The sequence below is a fragment of the Aethalodelphis obliquidens genome, unplaced genomic scaffold (assembly GCF_003676395.1).
Source record: "Aethalodelphis obliquidens isolate GAN/ISIS:26980383/991018 unplaced genomic scaffold, ASM367639v1 scaffold21, whole genome shotgun sequence".
Lineage (NCBI taxonomy): Eukaryota > Metazoa > Chordata > Mammalia > Artiodactyla > Delphinidae > Aethalodelphis > Aethalodelphis obliquidens.
This window is the reverse complement of record NW_020837965.1, coordinates 6,634,778-6,662,548: the sequence shown is the minus strand read 5'-3', so window position 1 is coordinate 6,662,548 and position 27,771 is coordinate 6,634,778. Positions and strand designations below refer to the sequence as shown.

The following is a 27,771-nucleotide window of genomic DNA, read 5'->3' as shown; positions in this document are numbered from 1 at the left end:
ATGGTCCCTGCATGGAAGCTTGACCTCCCCGAGGCAATATAATACCCACATCAAGGGTTAAATCAGGCCGGATCTCACAGGCTCTCAGACCCACTACTGCATTAGTGATAACAGTTAACCTGTGATCAAGGCTTTATTCTGGTTTATCAGGTATTTCACGTACGTGCTACTAGCATAACCTCACGTGATCCTCATAACCACTCCATGATGTGGGTATAGCACAACTTACTAGCTTGTTCATCCTGTGAGTTGAGCACATAGAGTCTTCCACACAGTGAGTTGATGGAGAGCTAGGATTTGACCATACAGCTTCTGCCTCCAAGTCCAGAGCAGGTTGGGGAGAAATAGCTGAGAAGTAAACTCTGGTAAACGTAAGGGGAGGAATAATCTACTTCTCTCATTTAACCTTTTTTTATTCTTAGCAAATTTCCTTTATTGGCATATTGGTTAAAAATTTTTAACGGAGATGGAAAATATTATTAAAAGAAACACCATTACAAATGGGATACTGTTTGAGTTCTTCAGCTTCCCTATAACAGAGGGAAGTCCTTTGCATAAATATTGGCTCTTAAAAGGGTAAGAGTTATGGATAATGGCTCATGCATTGCTATTAAGTCACCTCTTTGTAGAAGTGTTGACTAAGATTGCTGTGGGATCCAGAAGGGTTAAGAGCATGGAGTTCCTCAGCCAACTGGCTAGAAACACTCTCCCTCACAAGATGGGTATTCTTAAAACCTTTTGACATGGGAAAGTCATTTTGTAGCTCTGAGCCTCTGAGAATAAGTATGGACATTTTTGGTGTTCAGATGATTATATCTAAGGTGTAAGGTGTTTAGACAAGGGGTGGGGGTCCTTTTTATACAGGTGTGTTAGAAAGGAACCTGTATGAAGAATCTTGAAAGTAAACCAAGCTTGGCCTTTTACATCTCCTTTTGCACTGGGCCACTCGTCTGATCACCCACATTCTTTCTATCCCTACAACGTGGATGAAATGTGAAAACATGAAGTAAAAGAAGCCAGACACAAAGGTCACATATGTATGATTCCATTGATATAAAATGTCTAGAAAAGGTAAATCCATAGAGACAGAAAGCAGATTAATGGTTGCCAGGGGCTATGTGGCAAGGGGGAATGGCAAGAGACTGCTTCATCAGTACAGGATCTCCGTTAGAGATGATGAAGAGTTTGGAACTAGAGGTGATGGCTGTACAACACTATGAACGTACTAAATACTACTCGGTGCACTGTATGAATTTCACATCAATTAAGAGAGGGTGGTGGGGAGTTATTTAGGAAGAGAACTACAGAATAGTAGAGAGAGCCTTGGATTTAGAGTTAGGACACCCGAGTTCGAATACCCTTTCACTTCAACTCGTTGTGACATAAAAGATAAGAGAGATGACATTTCTAGGTCTCAGATTCCTCATCTGAGTCAAACATCTACCTCACAGAGCTACCATGAGTCCTAAGTGAAATATCATATGTGAAAACACATAGCATGGGGCTGGACACAGAGTTCACACACAGAACATAATTCAACAAAAGAAAATAACATAACAGTGATAGGCTTTTTAAGGCAGTACACAGAACTCATTTAATTCCTATTATTGCTCAAACTGTTATGATGTAATAAAAGTAACTTGGATTAATAAACCATAGTAGATAAAAAATCATGGCAATTTTCAGAAATCCAAACACTCTGAAGAACTAGTTGTTTTTGAAACTCAAGTTTTCTGGCATCAAGGCATTAATTTAACCCTAAAAATTACTGTTGTGGCAAATTCTTCACTCTAATACTGCTTGACCTACATCAAGAGGTACTCTATTTCATTAATTTAAGATGCACATTTTTGGAAAAAAACTTTAATATCTCTGAGACCAGGAGTCTATTGATTGAAAGGGAGGCTGGATCACCCTAAGGAAATTTCTACGATGCCACCATAGAGGTGATGTTCAACAACCAGCTGGACAAGATGACCCATTCTATGGTGCAGTGAACATGAATGAAACGGCCATGGTGACAGGGACTGAAGCCAAACATGGGCTCCTTTTCATCACAGCTAGTCAAGATACTGCCTCTGTAAAATCCCGACCTGCCAACAGCAGAACCCTATGCTGCAACCTTGATAAGGTAAATTTCCCCAGAAAACAGCCAGCCATTTGGCGGCAGTTTGGTTACACTGGACCCTTTCCATCCTGTAGAAAATAGTGATTCATTTTAAAAAGAATTTTTACTTTAGATTTCAGTTTGTCTTCCCTGACCTCAACACGTCCACCAGAACCACTATTCAAGGGCTTATAAAATGCTTGATCTACCAGTAGGAAATCCTGCACAATACCGCAACAAGCGACTTGTGCAACAGTGCAATACAACCCTCAACCAAGAGACACCTTTCATGACAGAGAAGGCACAACAAAGGGTGCATGACCGCCATATCCACTAGTCCTACCATCATGCAGAAGCAGACTGCCTAATAAAATGAGGGACTGACCCGTTAAAGGCTCAGCTAAGGTTCCAACTTGGAGACTAAGTCCTGCAGGGTTGGGGATCTGATCTAATGAAGTATGCACACTGAACCAATAGCCATTGTATGCTATTACGTTCTTTACAGCTAGAATACCTGAGTCTGAGGACCTAGGGGAGTTGGTAGGATTGGCCTTTCTCACCATCACCACAGTGACCTACTTCCAGAATTTGAACCTCTCAATTCCTGCCAGATTAGAGGTCCTAGTTCCTGGATGGACAGATAACTTCCACAAAGTAAAACACAGGGGGCCTAATGCTATAATAACCACCTGGTCATTTGGGCTCCTTGTACCAGTGCATGAATAGGAAAATAACGGAGTTTCTCTACTGATGGGAATAATAGAACCGGGAGAAGCTGGGGTGGCTGCTACACATTAGCAGCTGCAAGGAGTATGTGTAGAACCCAGGAATTTCACTGGGACATACCTTGGTTCTTCTATGGCCAGTGATAATGGTGAATGAGAAAATGGGGCGACTATAGTTGAAAAGGGCAAGGCAACTAAGGGTTTAGAACACTTGGAGGTGCAAGTCTGGGTCCTACCACTAGGCAATCACCCCAGCCAGTCAAAGTGCTGTCCGAAGGAGAAAGAAATCTAGAATTGGAGTTGCAGAGAGATGATAACTATCAATTACAAGCTTGGGATCAAACACAACAGAGAAGACTTTAGCTCATGTCAGAAACTCTCCTGCATTATGTCTTTGCAAAGATTGCATCTTGAAGGGAGTGGCAGATTGGACTTGTATCCTCCTCTCTCTCAGGAAAGAAGTACGGGCATATCATTCCTACAAAACTGCAGATAACATATTTTCGTATGGAAGCAGGATATAATGGAAATCTTGGGCAGATTCTGAGTGGTGCAAAGAGTGAACTACATTGGAGATCTCTTATATCTCACTTGAGATCCTCTCAGCCTTACGTGCCTCCTACTCTAGCCATTCTGCAGCCACCGGTTCATGCACAAGCCAGCTGGCTTCACCCAGGTGCACCCTGACAGTGCTGCATCTCAGCCCTGCATCATGCTCCTCTCGTCTTCCACCCCGGGGCTTTTCTGTTAATATCTGGAAACTCTTATATCATCCATGCATAAGAAACCCGGAAGGTTGGTGAGTTAACACCCTGACCTATGGGGGGTATTTTTTTTCATGCGATTTTTCTTGGGGGGGGGGTGATTAAAAATCCTTACTAGCTTCTTATCTCACTCAGAAAACAAACAAATAAATATTTATTTATTTTTTACACACACACACACACACACACACACACACACACACAAATACCTTATAATGATCTATAAAGTAAACATGATCTATAACTGCTCTGATGTCATTTCCAACAACTCTTTCTGCTCCAGCTACATTTCTCTTCTTGTTACTTCTTAAACATATTATGCGTGTTCTTCTCCTGTCCCCCCGACTCTGGGTCTTTGCATTTACTCAGAATCCCCCCCACCCAGATACCAGCCTGGCTTAGTTTTTTTTAGATCCTTCAGGTCTTTATCCAAATGTCACCTTCTCAGTGGGGCCTTCTCTGACCATTTAAAATGCAACTTCCGGCATTCCTCCTCCCCCTTCCTTTATTCTTCTCCATTATACTTATCACATTTTATGTGTTTTCCTTATTTATTTATTAATTTATTTTCGGTGGCTATTTCCCCTGCTAGAATGTAAGGTCAAGGAGGTCATTTATTATATATCTCCAATGCCTAGAATGGTATTTACATTTAATAGGTGATCAATGAATATTTATTGAAAAAAGAAAGAAGAAAGGAAGGAAGAATAACTAGAACAAAATGCCATCTATCTAGAGGTAAGATTTCTGGTCATCTCAAACCTCTGGACCATGGCCATGAAGCCAGAAATAATTGAAAAAGGTGTTGAGAAGGAAACAGAGCAGTCACCCAGCCCACTAAGGACTCTGTCACAGGAAAGCCCCTCACTGACACCCTCCCTTTAGAGCCTATTTATTCTCAAGTCCACATCCTTCACCCAAAGTTAGCCTTCTAGTTTCCCAGCTCACAAAAAGATTGAAATAACAAAATACAGAGTGACCTGGCAATAAGAAGCGACGAGTTCAATCCTCTAACTGGAGTTGAGTAATTACGATAACACACGGGTGTGGGTAAAATTAAGCTAATGCTTGGAAAATGTAAACCAAGAGCTTATGTATCATTTAAATACAAAGATTGTGGTTTTGAAAGAAAAACTGGGACACAGTGAGCTCTTCCCAGGTGCAAAAGGGGTGTGGGGAGTTTAGTTAAGATGAAATATTTGAATTTCTGGACTATTGTGATGGTGCAAAACCTACGCCATATTTACATGTCACTACATTAAGAGAGTGATATTTATAAGATGCTTTAAAAATCACAAATGCCTGCTCTGTAATTTTAAGAAAAGAATCTGTTTTGAACATTTCCAGAACACCCTAAATGATCTTAAGGATTCACACAAGAATGAAGCAAAGTAAGTAGTGTCTGACATCTAAATGGAATGCTTTAAAATCCAATTTGTAGCTTTGAACAAATGGGACCATTTTGCCCATACTTGAAATTTTCTTCAACGATTTTTTAATTGCAGGAATGAAGGGCTAAAGAGTAATGAAGCACACTGGCCAGCTTCAGTGAAAATGGAAACAGGGTCAGTGTGGAGGAGTTGATGCCAGACATGAGGTATTAGACACTTGTAAGATCTGTTTTTAAACTATTGGCTTGAAGAACAGCCACATTCAGTGAACTTCTGTGTGAAAAGCCTATTCAAAGGACAGGCTAAGTGTGAGGCATAAAAAAGTAACCATACTAATGTATTCAGGAGAAAATATATCACATTCAACGATCAAGACTTTTTTTTTGTTTAAATATATGTTTAAGCATTCTTTGTAGTAAAATAAAAATGTTTATAATAAAAAGAATTATAGGTGATACCAAACGTATACTTACAGTTACACAAAAATGCCAAATTATGCCAAAACAGAATTTCTTTGGAGGTCAAGAAACCTCCAAAGATTTTCATTGAAAAATCTGAGAAGAATTATAGACTCTCTCAGCAATGCCCTAATGTTCTTGTATACAAATTTTTACATTATCACAGATTCCCAGGAGGCCAACCACAGACCCCTAGGAAGCCCATGAACCTCTGGTTAATAAATCTTTTTTTTTTTTTTAATTTTTATTGGAGTATGGCTAATGATGCGTTAGCCTCCACTGCACAACAAAATGAATCAGCCATACACATACAGATATTCCCTCCCTTTTGGACTTCCCTCCCATTTAGGTTACCACAGTGCATTAGGTAGAGCTCCCTGTGCTATATAGTATGTTCCCATCAGTTGTCTATTTTATACATAGTATCAATAATGCATATGTGTCAATCCCAGTCTCCCAGTTCCTCCCACCCCACCCCTTTCCCCTTTGGTATCCATACATTTGTTCTCTACGTCTGTGTCTCTATTTCTGCTTTGCAAATAAGATCATCTATACCATTTTTCTAGATTCCACATATATGTGTTATTATACGATATTTGCTTTTCTCTTTCTGACTTAGTTCACTCTGTATGACAGTCTCTAGGTCCATCCACGTCTCTACAAATGACCCAATTTCGTTCCTTTTGATGGCTGAGTAATATTCCATTGTATATAGGTACCACATCTTCTTTATCCATTCCTCTGTTGATGGATATTTAGGTTGCTTCCATGTCCTGGCTATTGTAAATAGTGCTGCTATGAACATTGGTGTGCATGTGTTTTTTTGAATTATGGTTTTCTCTGGGAATAAATCTTAACCTGAAGGGTAAAAAACATACCTTGTACAACCAAGAAACATTAAAATAATCAAAGATATCATTTTAATTTATCAGCTCTGGAGGGGAAAAAGCTATTTCAATTAATTGATAAATTCAGGTAAAGTTCACTCATTTAACAACACATTTTAAGTAGTGTGAATTTGTTTTCTATGTCTACTACTTTATCAGAGCTGATATACGAAGACAGACTTAGACCCAGGGGCAGGTGACATAACCAGCCATTCTGGACCCAGGTCTCTGAGAACAGGACTGAATGGGCTTGGCCTCTGCAGAGCTGGTCTGATCATGGAGCTCTTACACACAGCACTGCCTCCCAAACTACTTCTTCACTGGCCTCCTTCATGCCTGCCATTCCGTGCATCAAGGCACTTCTGTGGATCAAGTGACGGGGATATTCAAATACAGAGATGCATTAACCTGAAGGTACAAGGAAATAACTCCGGGAAGGTATACAAGAAGCCACATGAAAAACAAATACGTGATGGAAAAGAATTTAAAATTTTAGTAATTTTTTGGAAGTTAAATTTAAAAAATAAACCAAAGACTTTGAAGGAATGTCCTGCTTGCCCTGGATTCCTTCTGAGTGTCCCAGCTATCCCAGGGGCCCTGCTCCACTTCCTCTTGCCGAGGAGCCCTACCTTTGGGAAGTTTAGAAAGCACTGGGGTAGTTAATTTCTTGGGGGTGGCAGTTCAAAGGATCTTCATCAACAGGTCTTTAGTAATATGAACAAACAATGAGAGATGTGGATGTCACTTCAGTATGTAAAGAAGTAGTGTCCCAGATAGCCAGGAAAAATACGAAACAAAGCAGAATTCCATCCGTCTTAACAGGGCAATAAAACTAAAGGACTTGGAAAAAGAATTATAAAAGGGTGCAAAGAACCCAATGGGACAACATTAGAGTGCCTCTGGAGACACTCATTCATGCGTTTGTTCATCTATTAAACAAATACTCACTGACTATTGATTATATGCCAGGCCTTTTCTGGACACTGGGGATACATAACTGAACAAAACAGACAAACAATAACAACAACAAACAAAACAAAAACCTTGCCCTTGTGGAGATTATATTCTTGTGGAGAAAGACATAAACAAGAAACATAAAAACAAGCAAATTACTTAGATACTGGAAGGTGACAAGTGCTATGGATTAAAAAAATGTTTTAAAGCAGGAGTGTTAAATTTTAAATGGAGTGATTAGGAAAGCCTTATTGAGAAGGTACCATCTGAACAGAAACTTGAGGGAGGTGCAGGGGTTAACCGTGGGGATGTCTGGGAAAATAATGTTTGAGACGCAGGGAAGGACCAAATGTGTAAATCCTGACAAATGTGAGGAACAACAAGGCCAATGGAGTGAAAGCTGGATTATGAATGAAAGTAATAAGAAATAAAATTGGAAAAGTAAAGAAGGTCTGAATCACATAGGGCTTTTTGGGCCAAAACTGTAAGGACTTTGGTTTTTATCTTGAGATAACTAGGAACCCTGTTAGAAGTTCCTGAGTAGAGGAGGGACATGACCTGACCTACATTTTAAAAGCTCTTTGGCTGCTGTGTGAACAGACTGTGGAGGGCAGGGGTGGAAGACGGGACAGGTTCGGAGGCTCCTACAGTAAGCAAGAAGGGAAGACACTTTCAGTATCTTAAGAGAGCCAAAGAAACACAAAATCAACTGAAGCAGTGAAGGAAGCTAGCTACCTAACTATGTGGGGATTGCAGATTTTGAGGGGGTATTGAGAGACCAACCCATTTTAAGTTATTGTCTCCCAGTTACGGTGACAATAAACAAGGCTAAGAATGTCCCCATATGTCCTACGGGCCTCTGGACTTTATGTTCTATTAGTATTTTGTCCTCCAAATTGGGACACCTTTGAGAATGAAAGGAATGCTATTAATTACACCTGGACAACAGGTACAAGAGAAGGTTCCTTTCAGATAGGGCAACCCTAATTACAAGGAACTTAGGAAGCCTGTGGATGGTTCCTTAAAAACCAGAGTTCGTTAGAGGAGGAAGACCAACTTGCTTACTGAATAGACATCTTTTAGCCTGGGAAATTTTACAATTAAGAATAGAAATGAGAGGCTAACTCAGATCCACAGTATCAATATGTTTGTGTTGAGTTTAAGAATAGTCAATACATATTTGGTAGGTTCGGTCTTTGTCTTATTTAACTTGGGCTGTTGGAATATCTAATAGATTGCCCTTGCAACTCCAATTTAAAATGAATGATTGAGTAATTTATTTCAACCTGTGAGTTAAGTTGAAAAGAAAATTATTTTTTACTGCGTTTACTTGTAAATGTCTACCGTGAGCCAGTAACTGTTCTAAGCAATTTATACACATTGTAGGGGCAAAATCGTGCTTCAGTGGAAAACTATGCATTGATTTAGAGCACATTCTTCCAAGATTGAGTCTGATTCAGCAAGAGCTACTTTACAGCTCTGTAGGTTGTAGATGACTGACAACAAGGCGAAACAATTTTGTCTGCGGACACGCAAATTCTGTCCTGTGAGCGCTTCAGTTGACTCTGCCCACTCTTCCCCACACGAAAGAAGTTAGTTTTGCCTCCATCAGCATGTTCACTTCGGTATTCCACATCTATAAAAGTGCTGATTTTGTGGACTCTCCTTTAAGCTGATTGCAACATCTTACCAGTTTTCTCCTTGTTGTGGATTGACTAGTGTCCCCGTAAAACTCATGTCCACCTGGAACCTGAGTATGTGACCTTATTTGGAAATAGGGTGTTTGTAGATATAATTAGTTAAGCTGAGGTCATCCTGGAGTAGGGTGAGCCCTAAACCCAATGACTGGGATTGTGATAAGATGAGGAAAGGACACACAGAGACAAAGACACACAGAGAGAAGGCCACATCAATAAAGAGACAGAGATTGGCATCCTGCAGCTACAAGCCAAGGAACACCAAGGATTCCCACAGCCATCAGAAGCTGAAGAAGGCAGGAAGGATTCTTCCCTAGAGCTTTCAGAGGAACATAGCCGTGTTAACACCTTGATTTCTTACTTAGCTTCCAGAACCGTGAGACAATACATTTCTGTTATGGTAAGCTCCTCAGTTTGTGATACTCTGTTACGGCAGTCTTAGGAAACTAATACGCTGCAATCTTTAATGTGTTCAATTTATAGCTGTAGGAGAGTCATAATTTTACCTGCCTTTGAAAATTATTCTTTAACAGTGTTAGGTCATTCACACCTCCCAGCAATCCAATGAGGCAGGTACTACTTTTATCCTTATTTTATAGATGAAGAAACTGAGGCACAGAACAATCAGGCAATGTTCCTGATGGGGTTTAGGACAGGCTACCCCAAAATACAGAACTTTGGCATGTTGAGTATTTTAAGGAATTTGAGAAACAGCATGTGCAGGGAGGACTTTCTGACCTTCTCCCAAAGCAGGTCACAACACCCTCTGGTGAGAGGTCCTCCCTATACCCGGAGGGAAGGACCATCCCTATCTCTAAAGACAGAGGGAAGGCAAGAAGAATCTGAGTGAACAGACTTTGCTGTTTGCCCGTTTATTACACTTAGCTCACACCTTTTTTTGTCTTGTCATATTGTTCCATGGCTCACCATGCTTCATCAAAACTAGCATAAAGACGCTCAGGTATAATAGCTTCTTGGGGTCTTCATTTCCTTGTGAAAGCTCTGTGTCATGTCATGTAAAACTTATATTAAATAAATTTGTATGCTTTTCTTTTGTTAATCTGTTACTGTTACAGAGGCCCCAGCCGAGAACTTAGAAGGGTAGGGGGAAATTTTTTTCTCTCCTACATTCTCAAGAGCATACCTAGGAAACAGTACAGCAAGCCATTCAACCCACATGACCTCACTCCAGAGAGCATGCTCTTAACCACTTTATTCTCCTGCCCCGTAAAGAGCACTGGGATATCTAAAAACTTAGGATTCCCGGTACTTATAAGATTTAATTTAATAGACTTTCTAGAATTTTCCAAGTATTTGGAAAGTTTTGTCAAATATTCACATGCTTTAAAAGAAAATATATTACATTTGTATATATTTAAACTACTTATTATTTTATTAAAGTACTTATTAAGATATTATTAAATTATAAACTCTTCCTTAAAGTAATTGTTACAATTAGATTTACAAATAAAATAATAAATACATGGAAAACTCAAAAAAAAAAACCCTAGGTTTTACATTTATTACCTTAATGAGTCAAATATTTGTTTTTAAAACCAGTTACCCTCAAAAGCCTTCTTTGGACACAAAAGCTGCCCCCACTGACATCAGAATTCACTTTGACCTGTATTGTATTATGAAGAAAGTATGTAGTACATATTTTGTTGCCCATCAATATCTTTGTCCCAAGTGAATTAATCAAACCCTTCAGCATTTAAGTTAGAATTCTCCAAAGTTCTTCAAATGAGCAGTTCCATCTCCTGGAACAATGCTTCCTCACCCTCCATGAAACGCTTATACCCAAATTCTACTGGTTCAGGATACAGCTCAAAGCCTTCTTTGAACCCCAGTCAAAGTTAACCCCACCCACCCACCCATTTCCACCAAGTATACTCTCAGCACACTTACACAATTCTAATTACAATTTTATGGGATTATTGGATTAATATTCAGCTTCCACACTAGACTGTGAGACCCCTGAGGACAGGGACATGTTGGCATCATTCTCCACCAAATCCAGAGCTTAGCACAGTGTCTGGAATATAGCCAGTGCTTAATAAACATTTGCAGAATGAAAGAAGTGATGAGCCATGTGGAGGGCATATGGCCCCTCTTTGGTGGGAAATTCCCCATTGTGTGTAATATTAGAAGGACACTATTCTGCATCTCCTACTGCTGACACCAAAAATGATAAAGGGAGACCTCTTTCCTCTTCCTACCCCCAGCAGCTAGGACACAGCAGGTAACCTACACCAGATAATCAGTTGCTCTCACATAGGATATCATTCTCTGGCTGGTGATTCAAAGAGGCAGGGACAATTGAGAAATTAGTTATGACAGCACACAGATAGTCCAGCAGCTATACAACTGGGTGCCCAGCACCACAGATGTTCTGTGGCTGTGATCACAGTATTGTCCATGGAGTTGTTCCAACCAGATGGTTGGCGGTGGTTCCAACTTCCTGCCTGCTGTGGGCCTTGGCCTATTTTCAAAGCCTGGTTCTACGATGATTCTGTAAATTATATGTAATTCTTTCAAAATATTTCTTTTCTCCTTAAGCTAGACACAGCGGGTTTTCTGTTACTTACCAATGAAAACCTTGACTGATATACACACACACATACTCACACAGAATAACAGAGAATAAATCACAGAGCCTGGAAGTGTGAAGTGAAGCTGCCTTTATAAGACACAAAGTATTGGTCCATGTTTGGACAGCATATGGGTGCTGAAGCAGAGGGCTTCTCTTTAGGTTGAAGCCAAATGTTATTCAGGTTATGACCGCTAATTGTAACTGAAGTAATTGTGAAATGTAGAATGAATCCACATTTCCCTAAGTGTAAAACAGGTGTGATTTGGAGATACTTGAGATTATTTTAGGTGGAATGCCCACATGGCATTAAATAATATTGAATCACACAGTGAGAAAGTGATTCCCTTTTCCATTGTCCTTCAGTCTTTCTGACACCACCAAGGATTGGTGGATTGATATCTCTTTGATATTTCTCGAACACTTATTAAACTTCCTTTATAACAAAGAGAAGGCAGCCTCAGGCTCAGAACATTCAAAGACAATAGTCTCGAGCTAGAATAGAATTACATTTATGTTTTAATTGTATTTAGTTTTCTAGTTACCTCCTATTTAGAGCAAGGCGTGCTAATTTTCCATTTATAGTCACAATATAAGCCTTCTAAACAGATTTCTTTTAGTTGAAGAAGTGAGTCAACCTAAAAATATTGAGTAAATAATAGCACAGGTAGAACACAGAGAAGGCAAAAATCCTGAAGATGGTGAGTTACCATCTTCAGTTTAGAAGACACCAGGGCAGGCCATCAATTAGAGACACAGATACAGAATGCAAATGACTAAAAACTGAAGCAAAATCCAGAACCCGAAAACAATAGCTACAACTCTTTCAGAAACATTTCTGAAGGCACACAAGTGCGTGATGGACAAACCACTACTTCACTGAAGCCCTAGACTCTGGAAGGCGGGGGATGGAGGGGGTGGAGGCAGTGATTGTCACCATCATAAAACTAAAAGCAGGTGGGTTAAAAGGACAAGGCAAGGTAAGGCAGCACTTTCTTGAGGAAGAATCCACAGAAATCCAGAACAGCCGTCTAACCTCATCTACCTCCTCATTCAGAGAAGGGATGGTCTCTTATACACAGAAGTAGCAAATGGCAACTCTCTGAATGAGAGTGATGGGTCAATCTTGTTATCCTTGGTGTTAAGGTAATATGATCTATAATTATACATGAAAACTTAAATTTTATTCTTCTTGCTTCATTAATGTTCCCTTAAATCAGTACTTCCCAATTGGAAGGAGCAATTTTTTCAGACTACCTGTATATCAAAGATTCTAGAATGTTCCACCAGGGAGTAGGGATACCAGCTCTCCCTCACTTCTCACCTAGTTAGAACCACTGTTATAAAGAGAGTGTATCATGCCCATTTGGAGGGGGGGAAGTGGAAGAAAAGATTCCGAACCACTGTTTCAGTGGGAGCCATAAACAGTATAACTCCCACCCAGCCCATGTGACAGGTGTATGGGTGGTGAAGAAAGAGGCAATCTCTTTACCTTTCAGCACCATACTATGTGGATAGAAGGTAAGGGTTAGGGAAAATTGCACCATAGTAATTTGTAAAATGGCTAGGCAATGGTTAAACAGCATCTGTATTTGGAATAGGGGTTACCACTCAGAATAGGTTTTTAATGACAAGGATCTGGTTTGCTCCAGCAGGGAAGGCCTTGTACGATAGATGTAGTCTTTCTTTTCCTCCCTCTGTCCCAATCCTCCCTCCCAATTTCTTCTTTCCCTCCTTCTTTCTTTCCTTGTTTTATTTTCCTCTTACCCTCCCATTTTCCGAGTTACTGCATATTTCTAGGGACAATAGCCCCCAAGGTTATCTGTGGCCTATTGGACATCACTAGCTTTCAAACTTTTTTCTCCAAAGCCTCACGACCATACTGGGGAAGAGCTGGCAGGGTGAGACCCATTTTCCTCTGAAAGCAGGGGGCTCAGGGTGCAGCTCTGCAGTATTTCACATCCTGGCAGTACCGCTTACAAGTTGTGTGACATTGAGCAAATAGCTTCATTTCTGTTGTGCCTCAGTTTTCTCATCTATAAAATGAGAGTAATAAAATCGTCTACTAGATTTGGTTTTGTGAGGATTCAATGGGTGAGTTGGTATAAAGTACTGAGAACAGGAAAAAGCACAGTATGATTGTTAGCTTTACATATTTGACTTCTCTCATAAGCTTTCCTTTCACAGAAGAGTTCTACTGCCCCCAAAAGATTTGAAAATCATTCTGCTACTTTTGCCCAGGGCTGCGGTCATTGTTCAAATTAGCATGCTCTTTAACCTATACTTTTCATCAATTTTCTCTTCTCTATCTCAGGATAACTTCATTCTTCAGAACAGCTCCCCTCCTGCCCTCCCTCTCCCCACCTTCCCACTGTTTTCAAGGTCAGATTCTCCCCACTACTGTCTTTATCCAGTGATTCAGTGGATTTCCTCAGACTATTCTCATTGCATCACAGGCATCAGAAGGAACCTAATGGAACCCTCCTTTTACCCTGAAGGAAACTTGGGTCCTGCCACATAAATTATCTCACCTAATTTCACAGTTAGTGAGAGAGGGAGGAAGAGATGTGTATCCTGACTCTGATTTCATTGCTCTTTCTCTGACACTACCTGTCTCATCACTTGGTGGAACTATACACAGATTGATTCCAGCTTCCCTTCCACTGCCAGAGCCACATTTCTCTTCAATGACTCTTGAAGTTCTGCTCCCCTTAAAGAAGTCTCTGAAGTCATGATGTCTCTGACCTCCTTTCTCCCCACACACAGCAGACAATCTGAGACCAGCATATTTGTTCGTTCTTTCATTCACCTAACAAGCTTTTTTTTGAGCATCAGAGTAGTTCCAGAGTTGAATGACAGGGTCCCTGCATTAGAGAAGCTCACATCCTGCTTAGACAGGCACTCAAAGAAATATCCAGTTACGGAAAAGCTGTGTGTAAGGGCTAGGACAGGGTGAATGCACAGAATGTTGTGGAGAAGGTCGCTCACCCAGCCTAGGGGTCATGGACCAGGAAAGGCTTCCTGAAGGAGTTGACACCTAATCTGGACCTTGGAGTAGGCATCAGCCAGATGAAGAAAAGGGAAAAGTCGCTTTAGGCAGAGGGAAGAGAATGTGGAAGGGAAGGCCTAGGCAGTTAGTTGTGAGAGCAAAGAACTTTGGGGAAAGTGCCAGAAATTCTGTTCAGTAGGAGTGAAAAGTGTGACAGAGTAGGAGCCATGAGGTTTGAAAGACTGGGCTATGTCTTAAGGGATCTTGTAGGTTGTACAAAAGGGTTTTATCATGGGAGACATGGGGAGTCAATGCAGGGGTTTAATCAAGAGGATAAGAACGTATTTTATTCTGTAGTGGCAGCATGGAGATCTTCGTTACTGCACGCAGGCTTTCTCTAGTTGTGGCAAGCGGGGGCTGCTCTTCGTTCTGGTGTGCGGGCTTCTCACTGCGGTGGCTTCTCTTGTTGTGGAGCACGGGCTCTAAGTGTGCGGGCTTCAGTAGCTGTGGCTCGCAGGCTCTAGAGCGCAGGCTCAGTAGCTGTGGTGCACAGGCTTAGTTGCTCCACCGCATGTGGGATCTTCCCAGACCAGGGCTCGAACCTGCGCCCCCTGTATTGGCAGGTGGATTCCTAACCACTGCACCACCAGGGAAGCCCGAGAATGAATGTTATTCACTGGATGTTATTACACTAATTGACCCAGGTGAGATAAGAAACTGAGATATCGCAGAACAGAAATACACACCTGTGTCCAAAACGTTCATAACCCACTGTTGAATGTCCCTATGAGCTGAATTCTTGAGGAAATCTTAAATACAACTTCACCATTGCTTTCCACTTACCTACATTTTCTTTAATAACCTGAGCTTTTGTACCTTAACTGGGTTTAACCAGTTAAGTAAACAGTAAAACCAGATTGTCTTACTATTCTTTTCTACCGTTCTATTTCTAATCACCCAAGAAAGCCTTCTTCCCTTGTTTACAATTATCCTTTCAATCGTTGATTTCAACATCTGTTAAGGAACAGATGTACACAAAACTCATTTAACATCAAGTTTCTAATCTGGTAACATTTAACACGCAGATAAAAATGTACTTTATGAAATTTCATCTCTTTATACCTCTACCATGCCAAAGCCAAAGGAGATTTTTGGATGTACTACATCAGTGGGTATCTCACATTTGAGTAAATAACTCATACAAAGTGAATTCCAGACAAAGTATAAAGGATATTCAGTTGACCGTCCATCTGGGCAGGTTTCATATCTGCAGATTCAACCAACACTGGATTGAAAATATTTGGGGGAACAAAATTCCAGAAGGTTCCAAAAAGCATAACCTGGATTTGCCACACACTGGCAACTATTTACATAGCTTTTACATTGTATTAGGTATCATACGTAATTTAGAGATGATCTAAAGTATACAGGAGGATGTGCATAGGTGATATGCAAATGCTATACTTGAGCATCCTCTGATTTGAGTGTACACAGGGGTCCTGGAACCAATCCCCCATGTATACCGAGGGACGACTGTGTTTTTAAAAGAGCCCTGATTAAATTTTTGTCAACTGTTTGATGAACCAAGAGACCTGCTAAGATAATTTCCCATCTAGAAAGATTAAAAGTTGAAACCCCCCCTTTTTTTTTTTGCAATTTTCATCACCCAAAGTAAGATCAAAAGGATCCGTTTTTGAGTTGCTATTAATCTTATTTACATCTTAAGTAAAATTAAGATTCAGCCAGGGCTGGGAGTAGGCAAAGTGCAGAACAGCAGCTCTTTAGAAAGAACAACTCTCACTTTTCACCTTGCACTAAAATTTCGTTAACTTTTTTCGTTAACTTTTTCTGTGTTATGAGTAACTCGAGCGTCAGCAATCCCACGTTTGGTCGATGGAGTTTTTACTCACTGCGCGCGCACACACACACACACACACGCACGCACACACAACCCTCTCAAGCTCTTTTTGTGCACTTCCATCCACCTTTTCCAGCCGACTTTGGCTCCTGAGTCCTCCCCTCTCCTCTCCCAGGTACTCACAGGGTCTGCGTACTGGGCGGTAAGTTGGGGATGCGGTGGATATCCTTGCAGGTGACTCTGAAGTCGTCCTCCTGGTGGCATTTGCAGGGCGGAGAAGGACACCCTTTCCCCCTCAGGCTCCTGGGCAGGACAAGAAGCAGCGCCAGCTGCAGCAGGGGCGTCGGTTTCATTGTCCTCGGGGCTCCAAGGCTATGTCTTCATCCTCCACTATCGCCTCATTCTCAGCCCTCTGCGCCTCGGGTTCCCTCAGGCTGAAGGAGGGCGGGAGGGGTGGGAGGAAGGAGAAATCGATGGGGTCGTGACTTCAGCACCAAAGAGGAGGCTGGAGAGGGGAAAGAAGAGGCTCTCAAGTGCTCCGTTTCCCTAGGCAACCCTCCACCCAAACAAGCTTACGTACTTCACTTTCCTTGCCCCTTGCCACTCCCGTCTGTTGCCTGACAATCAGAGTCGGTCCGGGCTGTCCTCTCTGCCCTCCAACCTGCCTCACGCGCCCCTCCCATTACTTCCCTCCAAAGCCTAGTTTACACGCCCGCTCCTTTCCTTGGCTCTAAACCCAACGGGCCACCTCTTCCCATGGGTGGGTAGCCTCTCCAAAGCGCTCCCTGTCGGGATCCATCCGCACGCACCCTCTATCCAGAGAAAGTTGCAGCGGAAAGGACCGTCCCGAGACGGACGCCGGTGCCGCAGAACTTCAGCTCTTCCTGGCCTACGACGCCTCTGCCGAGGGTCGGAGGCGGGCACACGTGGCTTCCCAGCCCGAGGTGCGGCCGAGGCCGGGGCGCGACACCCACGGGGGGGATCCTCACGGCTCCCCAACTTCAGCGCAAACCCGGACCTCTGGGGGCGCGCAGCCACTAGCGCAGAAATCGCCGCGGGGAGCCGTCTGGCGGCGTTCGGTGGCGTCCGGCTCTCACTGCCGCGCGCGGACTCGGCGAGGCAGGCCAGGAACTGGGCTCTGGCGCCACCTGCCGGGAGAGCCTGGAACGGCAGAAACTGTTCGAGTGCCTTGAATGGAACTCTTGAATCGAGCTTTGCTCTATGTAGTTGAAGTTGACCTGTAAATTCTGGTCTGGCCAGGAATATTATCGAGCCATATATCCCCCCAGAAGATGGGAAGAAGAAGAATACTTAAGGGGCACACTATTGTCTACTCATCATCCTTCACACAGTAGCCAAGAAGATAATTTAAAATAAATATCAGATTGTGCCAATTTCGCTCTCAAAAACTTTCAATTGCTTACTAATTCTTCTTGGGTAAAAGGAGCATATGGCATCATATAGCATCTTCTTACATGCTATATGGTTCCATTTATATGAACTTCTGGGACGGCGGGAGGAAGTTATGGTGAAGGAAATCAGAATAATGGGTAGGGGAGATTGACTGGAAAAGGACAGCAGAGAACTCATGGCAGTTATATTGATAGAAATGTTCTACATCTTGATTAGACTGGACATAAGTGGATGTGTACATTTGCCAAAATCCATCAGACTGTGCACTTTAAATATGTGTATTTCAATTTTTTTAGTGGCTTTGTTCCTAATCCCCCCAAACTGGAAATCACCCAAATGTTCTTCCACTAAGTAATAGATAACAAAGAGTGATACATCCATACAATGGAATACTATTCCACAATAAAAAGAAGAAATAAAAAAAATTTAAAGAAAATTAAGTATAAATTCTTTATACTAACCAATGAAATCCTACTATGGGTGCCTGTAAACTTTTCCTGTGAAGAAATTTTCCTGTGAAGAACCTAGATGTTTTAGGCTTTGTGGGCCACATAGGATCTTTGTCACATCTTCTCCTCCTTCTTCTTTTTCATACAACCCTTTAAAAATGTAAAAGCCATTTTTAGCTTGTAGGCTGTACTGGAACAGGACTTGGGCAGGATTTGACCTAGAAGACAAGTTTGCTGATTCCTGTTTTTCAAGATCCGGCCCTTACCATCACTTTGCTGGACCTGGAAAGAGACAAGTTTATTATCACCTCTGGGCCTTTGCTATTGTTGAACTCTATGCCTGGAAAAATTTGTCCCCAGATCGTCACATCATTCAAGTTGTTGTTGAAATGGCGTAAGTTTTTCTGGAAAAACCTTTCTCAAGTAACGATCCCCCCATCATATTACCTCACCAAAGCACTTATCTCTTGTTATTATTATTAATTAGTTTACTCATTTATTGCCTGTCTCTTGCTGCTCTCCCATCCCCATCAAAATATAAGCTCCATGAAAGCAGGAACCTTGCTTTTTTTTTTTTTTTGCCACTGTATCCCTAACACCAAGAACAGTGCCTAGCTCAGAGTTAGGAAATAATAAATGTTAAATGAACGAATAGGCAATGGCTATATTAGCTATCTGTTGCAGCATAATCAATAACCCCAAAATGTTAAATATTGGCTTAAAACAACATTTACTATCTCAGAGTTTCTGTGGTGCAATTTGGGAGAGGTCTAACTGGATGCTCTGGCTTAAGGTCTATCATGAGGTTGCAAACAAAATGACGGCTAGGGCTGCAGTTATCTGATAGCTTGGCTGCAATATCACGAAATTCACTTATTAGTTCTAGAAGCTGTTTCATAGATTCCATCCAATTATCCACATAGATGAGTTGTATTGTCTGAGTATAGATCGTTTACTTCTCTTCCAATCTGAATGCTTCTCATTTCTTTTTCCTATTGGACTGCACAGGCTAGAAACTCCAGTACAATTTTGAGTAGAAAGATTAAGGGCAGTTATCATCTTGTTTCTAATCATATGGGGGAAATCATTCTTTCATCATGAAATATGATGTTAAGTATACAGTTTCCATAAATGCTTTTCATCAGGTTGAGAAATTTTCCTTCTATTCTCCTTCTCTTAGAGTTTTTAATCAGGAATAGGTATTAGAGTTTTCCAAATGCTTTTTGTGCATCTGTTAAGATGAGTCAGCATTTTTCTTTTTTAGTCTGTTAATGTGGTGAATAAAAGTGATGGATTTTTGAATGTTAAACCCATTTTGCATTCCAGGGATAAACCCCACTTGATCATGACATATTAAGTTTTTAATTTATTTTATGATTAAATTTTCTAAAATTTGGTTATGGGTTTTGCATAGATGTTAACTGTCATTTTCTTTTTTTGTAATGTTTTTGTTAAGTTTTTGTATAAGGCTAATTCTGCCATCATAGAATAAGTTAGAAAATATTCCCTCCTCTTCAAATTTGTGTAAGTTTGTGTAGAATCGATATTATTTCTTTCTTAGTTATGTGGTAGAATTCACCAGTGAAGCTATCCGGACATTTTTACTTGCTGGAAGGTTTTTAACTTCAAATTAAATTTCTAAAAATAGATGGTAGGGCTATTCAGTGTATCTAATTCTTCCTGAGACAGCTTTAACAGTTTGTGTTTTACTATGAATTTTTCCATTTTATTTAAATTTTTGAACTTATTGTCATAAATGTGCACATAATATTCCCTTATCCTCTTCATATTTGTATAATCTGTTCTAATGTCAGCACTCTCATACCTGATACTGGTATTTGTGTCTTCATTCTTCCTTTCCTGATAAGTATGTCTAGAGGTTTATCAATTTTATAAATATTCTGAAAGAAGCAACTTTTTGTTTCATAGATTCTCTATCGTTTTTCTATTTCATTGATACCTGCTCAGATCTTTATTATCTCCTTTCTTTTGCATCTGTTGGGTTTAATTTGCCCTTCTTAGTTTCTTATGGTGAAGGCTGAGGTCATTGATTTGAGACTTTTTTAAAAGATAATATTGTATAGTGCTGTAGATTTTCCCTCTAAGTACTGCTTTAGAGACATCTCTTAGGTTTTGATATTTATTATCATTCAGCTGAAAATACTTTCTAATTTTCTTCTTTGATTTCTGGGTCATTTAGTAGTGTGTTATTTAGTTTCCAAATATTTGGGGATTTTTCACATATTGCTCTGTTATTAATTTCTAACTTTATTCCACTGTAGAGAGAGAACATAGTTTGTATGACTTGAGAACTTTTAAATTTAGTGAGACTCACTGTAGAGAGAGAACATAGTTTGTATGACTTGAGAACTTTTAAATTTAGTGAGACTCAGAATAAGGTCTATTTTGACAAATGTTCAGTGTGTTTTTGAAAAAAATGTGCATTCTGAATGTGTTCTACAAATGACAACAGATCAAGTTGTTGATAGTGTTGTTCAAGTCATCTATATTTTTGCTGATTTTTCTATCTACTTGTTATGTCAATTATTGAGACATGGGTCCTAAAATATTTTTTACTATAATTGGGGATTTGTCTTTTTTTCCATTGTATTTCTATCAGTTTTTGATTCATATGTTTTGAAGTTCTATTAAATATACAACTATTTAGAACTCTTCTATTTTCTTGGTGAATTGATGCCTTTATCATTATTAAATGTACTTTTTTATCTCTTGTGATGTCCTTTTCTTTTTAATTGACTTTTTTATGTTATAGAGACAATCCAACTTTCTTTTGATTAGTGTTACCATGCTAGTCTTTTTCTATACTTTTACTTCAACCTCTTTGCATCCTTATATTTGAAGTGCCATTTCTTATAAATAGCAGATTGAAAGCAGGTTTTGCTTTCAATCTTTGCTTTTTATTTGGATTGTGTAGATCATTTACATTTGATGCCATTATTATTACTTTTTTTTAAATTTTTTTTTTTTTATTTTTTCTGGTACGCGGGCCTCTCACTGTTGTGGCCTCTCCCATTGTGGAGCACAGGCTCCGGACACGCAGGCCCAGCGGCCATGGCTCACGGGCCCAGCCGCTCCACGGCATGTGGGATCCTCCCGGACCGGGGCACGAACCCGTGTCCCCTGCCTCGGCAGGCGGACCCTCAATCACTGCACCACCAGGGAAGCCCAAGATGCCATTATTGATATTAGGTTTCAGTCTGTAATCTTGCTCCTGGTTTTCTATTCATCCCATCTATTCTTTGATCCCTTTTCCTTTTCTTTTTTTAACCTGTTTGGATTAATTCAGGAGTTTTTATGATTCCATTTCATCTTCTTTGTTGACTCTTAGCTATAACTGTTTGGTTATTATAGTGCCTGCTTTAGGGTTTATAGTGGATGTCTTTAAGTTATCAGAGTCTACCTGCAGCTGCTATTACACTGCTTTATGTATGGTTTAAGAACCCTATAACGGTGTTACTTCCATTTCTCCTTTCCTGGCCTTTATGCTTCTGTTGCCATACATTTTACCTATGCATAAGCTATAAACGCTACAATACGTTCTTATTATCTTTGTTAAGATAACCAGTTATCTTTCAAAGAAATTTAAGTCATAAGAAAAGACTCATTTAGTTATCCTTTTTGGTCTTCGTTCCTGAGTGTACGTAGAGCCGTATTTTCTCCTGTCACCCGGCTTTTGCTTGAAAGACTTTAACGTTTCTTGTAGTACAGATCTTCTGGTTATAAATTATGCCAGGTTTTGTGTGTCTGAAAAGTGCTAGTTTTGCCTTTATTTTTAAAGGGTATCATTGCTTAGTACAGAGTCATAGACTGACAGTTTTTTCTTTTCAGTACTTACAAAATATGGCTTCATTGTCTTGTTGCTTGCATCGTTTCCAAGGGCAAATCTTCTGTCATTTTTCTTTGTTCTTTTGCAGCATGTTTTTTTCTCCCATAGGACGCTTTTAAGACTTTTGTTATCACTGGTCAAGAGTCATTTTATCATGTGCCTTGATGTATTTTTCTTCATCTTTCTCATGCAGTATTTTGAGGGTCTTGGATTTATGCATTTATGGTTTTCAAATTTTATAATTTGAAAAAATTTCAGGCTTTATTTCTTCATGTATGAATACTTTCTCTATCCCCTTATCTCTCTTTACTCCTTTGGAGATTCCAGTTATTACACTTACATTAGGCTGAATGAAGTTGTCCCACAAAGAGCTCATTGATGCTTTTTATATCAAAACTTTTCTTTTTTTTCATTTAGACAGTTTCTTTTGCTATGTTTTCATATTCAGTATTCTTTTTCTCTTTTTCTGAAAGAGTTAATTTACCACTAGTCTTACCAGTGTATTTTTCATCTTACCAGGTGAAGTTTTCATATCTAGAAGTTCTATTTGGGCTTTAATGTATTTTCCTTGTCTCTATGTAAATTTCTGAACATCTAAATCACAGTAACTATTTTGATATCTGAATTAGTTTCCCAGGGCTGCTGAAAAAAAAGAACCACAAACTTGGTGGCTTAAAACAGAAGAAATTAATTCACTCACAGTTCTGGAGGCTAGAAGTCCAAAATAAAGGTGTTGGCAGGGGTGTTCTCTCTCTGAAGGCTCTGGGGAAGGATCCTTCATTGCCTCTTCCAGCTTGTGATAGTTGCCAGCAATCCTTGACTTGTGTCACTTGGCTTGAATTACTCCAATTTCTCTTCTATCATCACAAGATGTTCTCTCTGTGTATCTCTGTGTCCATACTTCTCTTTTCCTATAAGGACACCAGGCATTATATTAGGGTCCACCCTAATCCACTCTGACCTCAATTTAACTTGAATACCTGCAAAGACCCTATTCCAAATAAGGTCACATTCACAGGTGCCAGGTGTTAGAACTTTAAGATATCTTTTTGGGGGGCATAATTCAACCCTCAACAATGTTTGATAATTCTAATATCTTTGTCAGCTCTGGGTCAGTTTAGATTGGTTGATTTTTCTTTTTTTTCTTTTTTTTTTTAACATCTTTATTGGAGTATAATTGCTTTACAATGGTGTGTTAGTTTCTGCTTTATAACAAACTGAATCGGTTATACATATACATATGTTCCCATATCTCTTCCCTCTTCCGTTTCCCTCTCTCCCACCCTCCCTATCCCACCCTTCTAGGTGGTCACAAAGCAACAAGCTGATCTCCCTGTGCTATGCGGCAGCTTCCCACTACCTATCTATTTTACATTTGGTAGTGTATATATGTCCATGCCACTCTCTCACTTTGTCACAGCTTACCCTTCCCCCTCCCCATATCCTCAACTCCATTATCTAGTAAGTCTGTGTCTTTATTCCCATCTTACCCCTAGGTTCTTCATGACCTTTATGTTTTTTTCTAAGATTCCATATTGTGTGTTAGCATACGGTATTTGTTTTTCTCTTTCTGATTTACTTCACTCTATATGACAGACTCTAGGTCCATCCACCTCACGACAAATATCTCAATTTCGTTTCTTTTTATGGCTGAGTAATATTCCATTGTATATATGTGCCACATCTTCTTTATCCATTCATCTGTTGATGGACACTTAGGTTGCTTCCATGTCTGGTTATTGTAAATAGAGCTGCAATGAACATTTTGGTACATGACTCTTTTTGAATTATGGTTTTCTCAGGACACATGCCCAGTAGTGGGATTGCTAGGTCATATGGTAGTTCTATTTGTAGTTTTTTAAGGAACTTCCATACTGTTCTCCATAGTGGCTGTATCAATTTACATTCACACCAACAGTGCAAGAGTGTTCCCCTTTCTCCACACCCTCTCCAGCATTCATTGTTTCTAGATTTTTTGATGATGGCCAGTCTGACTGGTGTGAGATGATATCTCATTGTAGTTCTGACTTGCATTTCTCTAATGATTAATGATGTTGAGCATTCTTTCATGTGTTTGTTGGCAATCTGTATATCTTCTTTGGAGAAATGTCTATTTAGGTCTTCTGCCCATTTTAAGATTGGGTTTCTTGTGTTTTTCATATTGAGGTGCATGAGCTGCTTGTAAATCTTGGAGATTAATCCTTTATCAGTTGCTTCATTTGCAAATATTTTCTCCCATACTGAGGGTTGTCTTTTGGTTTTGTTTATGGTTTCCTTTGCTGTGCAAGAGCTTTTAACTTTCATTAGGTCCCATTTGTTTATTTTTGTTTTTGCTTCCATTTCTCTAGGAGGTGTGTCAAAAAGGATCTTGCTGTGCTTTATGTCATAGAGTGTTCTGCCTATGTTTTCCTCTAAGAGTTTTATGCTATCTAGCATTACATTTAGGTCTTTAGGCCATTTTGAGTTTATTTTTGTGTATGGTGTTAGGGAGTGTTCTAATTTCATACTTTTACAGGTATCTGTTGAGTTTTCCCAGCATCACTTATTGAGAAGGCTGTCTTTTCTCCACTGTATATTCTTGCCTCCTTTATCAAAGATAAGGTGACCATATGTGCGTGGGTTTATCTCTGGGCTTTCTATCCTGTTCCATTGATCTATCTTTCTGTTTTTGTGCCTGTAACATACTGTCTTGATTACTGTAGCTTTGTAGTATAGTCTGAAGTCAGGGAGCCTGATTCCTCCCGCTCCGTTTTTCGTTCTCAAGACTGCTTTGGCTATTCGGGGTCTTTTGTGTTTCCATACAAAGTGTGAAATATTTTGTTCTAGTTCTGTGAAAAATGCCAGTGGTAGTTTGATAGGGATTGCATTGAATCTGTAGATTGCTTTGGGTAGTAGAGTCATTTTCACAATGTTGATTCTTGCAATCCAAGAACATGGTATATCTCTCCATCTATTTGTATCATCTTTAATTTCTTTCATCAGTGTCTTATAATTTTCTGCATACAGGTCTTTTGTCTCCCTAGGTAGGAACATTCCTAGATATTTTATTCTTTTTGTTGCAATGGTAAATGGGAGTGTTTTCTTAATTTCACTTTCAAATTTTTCATCATTAGTGTATAGGAATGCCAGAGATTTCTGTGCATTAATTTTTTATCCTGCTACTTTCCCAAATTCATTGATTAGCTCTAGTAGTTTTCTGGTAGCATCTTTAGGATTCTCTATGTATAGTATCATGTCATCTGCAAACAGTGACAGCTTTACTTCTTCTTTTCCAATTTGTATTCCTTTTATTTCTTTTTCTTCTCTGATTGCTTGGCTACAACTTCCAAAACTATGTTGAATAATAGTGGTGAGAGTGGGCAACCTTGTCTTGTTCCTGATCTTAGTGGAAATGGTTTTAGTTTTTCACCACTGAGGACGATGTTGGCTGTGGGTTTGTCATATATGGCCATTATTATGTTGAGGAAAGTTCCCTCTATGCATACTTTCTGCAGGTTTTTTTTTTTTTTTTTTTTTTTTTTACCATATATGGGTGTTGAATTTTGTCGAAAGCTTTCTCTGCATCTATTGAGATGATCATATGTGTTTTCTCCTTCAATTTGTTAATATGGTGTATCACGTTGATTGATTTGCATATATTGAATAATTCTTGCATTCCTGGTGTAAACCCCACTTGATCATGGTGTATGATCCTTTTAATGTGCTGTTGGATTCTGTTTGCTAGTATTTTGTTGAGGATTTTTGCATCTATGTTCATCAGTGATATGGGCCTGTAGTTTTCTTTCTTTGTGACATCTTTGTCTGGTTTTGGTATCAGGGTGATGGTGGCCTCGTAGAATGAGTTTGGGAGTGTTCCTCCCTCTGCTATATTTTTGAAGAATTTGAGAAGGATAGGTGTTAACTCTTCTCTAAATATTTGATAGAATTCTCCTGTGAAGCCATCTGGTTCTGGGCTTTTGTTTGTTGGAAGATTTTTTTGTTGTTGTTGTTGGAAGATATTTAATCACAGTTTCAATTTCAGTGCTTGTGATTGGTCGGTTCATATTTTCTATATCTTCCTGGTTAAGTCTTGGTAGGTTGTGCATTTCTAAGAATTTGTCCATTTCTTCCAGTTTGTCCATTTTTTTGGCATAGAGTTGCTTGTAGTAATCTCTCATGATCCTTTGTATTTCTGCAGTGTCAGTTGTTACTTCTCCTTTTTCATTTCTAATTCTATTGATTTCAGTCTTCTTCCTTTTTTTCTTGTTGAGTCTGGCTAATGGTTTATCAATTTTGTTTATCTTCTCAAAGAACCAGCTTTAGTTTTATTGATCTTTGCTATTGTTTCCTTCATTTCTTTTTCTTTATTTCTGATCTGATATTTATAATTTCTTTCTTTCTTCTAACTTTGGGGTTTTTTTTTTGTTCTTCTTTCTCAAATTGCTTTATGTTGTTTATTTGAGTTGTCTCCTGTTTCTTAAGGTAGGATTGTATTGCTATAAACTCCCCTCTTAAGACTGCTTTTGCTGCATCCCATAGGTTTTGGGTCGTCGTGTCTCCATTGTCATGTGTTTCCAGGTATTTTTTGATTTCCCCTTTGATTTCTTCAGTGATCACTTCGTTATTAAATAGTGTATTGTTTAGCCTCCATGTGTTTGTATTTTTTACAGATCTTTGCCTGTAATTGATATCTAGTCTCAGAGCGTTGTGCTCGGAAAAGATACTTGATACGATTTCAATTTTCTTAAATTTACCAAGGCTTGATTTGCGCCCCAAGATATGATCTATCCTGGAGAATTTCCATGAGCACTTGAGAAGAAAGTATATTCTGTTGTTTTTGCATAGAATGTCCTATGAATATCAGTTAACTCCATCGTGTTTAATGTATCATTCAAAGCTTGTGTTTCTTTATCTTCATTTTGGATGATCTGTCCATTGGTGAAAGTGGGGTGTTAAAGTCCCCTACTATGATTGTGTTTCTGTTGATTTCCCCTTTTATGGCTGTTAGTATTTGCCTTATGTATTGAGGTGCTCCTATGTTGGGTGCTAAATATTTACAATTGTTATATCTTCTTCTTGGATGATCTCTTGATCATTATGTAGTGTCCTTCTTTGTCTCTTGTAATAGTCTTTATTTTAAGGACTATTTTTGTCTGATATGAGAGTTGCTGCTCCAGCTTTCTTTTGATTTCCATTTGCATAGAATATCTTTTTCCATCCCCTCACTTTCAGTCTGTATGTGTCCCTATGTCTGAAGTGGGTCTCTTGTAGACAGCATATATATGGGTCTTGTTTTTGTATCCATTCAGCCAGTCTGTGTCTTTTGGTGGGAGCATTTAATCCATTTACATTTAAGATAATTATCAATATGTACGTTCCTATTCCCATTTTCTTAATTGTTTTGGGTTTGTTATTGTAGGTCTTTTCCTTCTCTTGCGTTTCTTGCCTAGAGAAGTTCCTTTAGCATTTGTTGTAGAGCTGGTTTTGTGGTGCTGAACTCTCTCAGCTTTTGCTTGTCTGTAAAGGTTTTAATTTCTCCATCAAATCTGAATGAGATCCTTGCTGGGTAGAGTAATCTTGGTTGTAGGTTTTTCTCCTTCATCACTTTAAATATGTCTTGCCAGTCCCTTCTGGCTTGCAGAGTTTCTGCTGAAAGATCAGCT

General features: G+C 39.6%; 1 protein-coding gene across 1 annotated transcript in view; it reads right to left on the bottom strand.

Annotated features, from left to right (window-relative positions):
* TSHR (thyroid stimulating hormone receptor) overlaps positions 1 to 17,456 on the bottom strand; it is a 166,950-nt gene extending 149,494 nt beyond the window's left edge. Inside the window, exons 1-2 of the mRNA XM_027120220.1 lie at positions 17,230 to 17,456; positions 16,604 to 16,925 (exon numbers count right to left, since the gene is read on the bottom strand). Coding sequence (XP_026976021.1) covers positions 16,604 to 16,773 — 170 coding nt within the window. The 5' untranslated portion in view covers positions 16,774 to 16,925; positions 17,230 to 17,456. The remainder of the gene's footprint in view (positions 1 to 16,603; positions 16,926 to 17,229) is intronic.
* Positions 17,457 to 27,771: the final 10,315 nt, after the last annotated feature.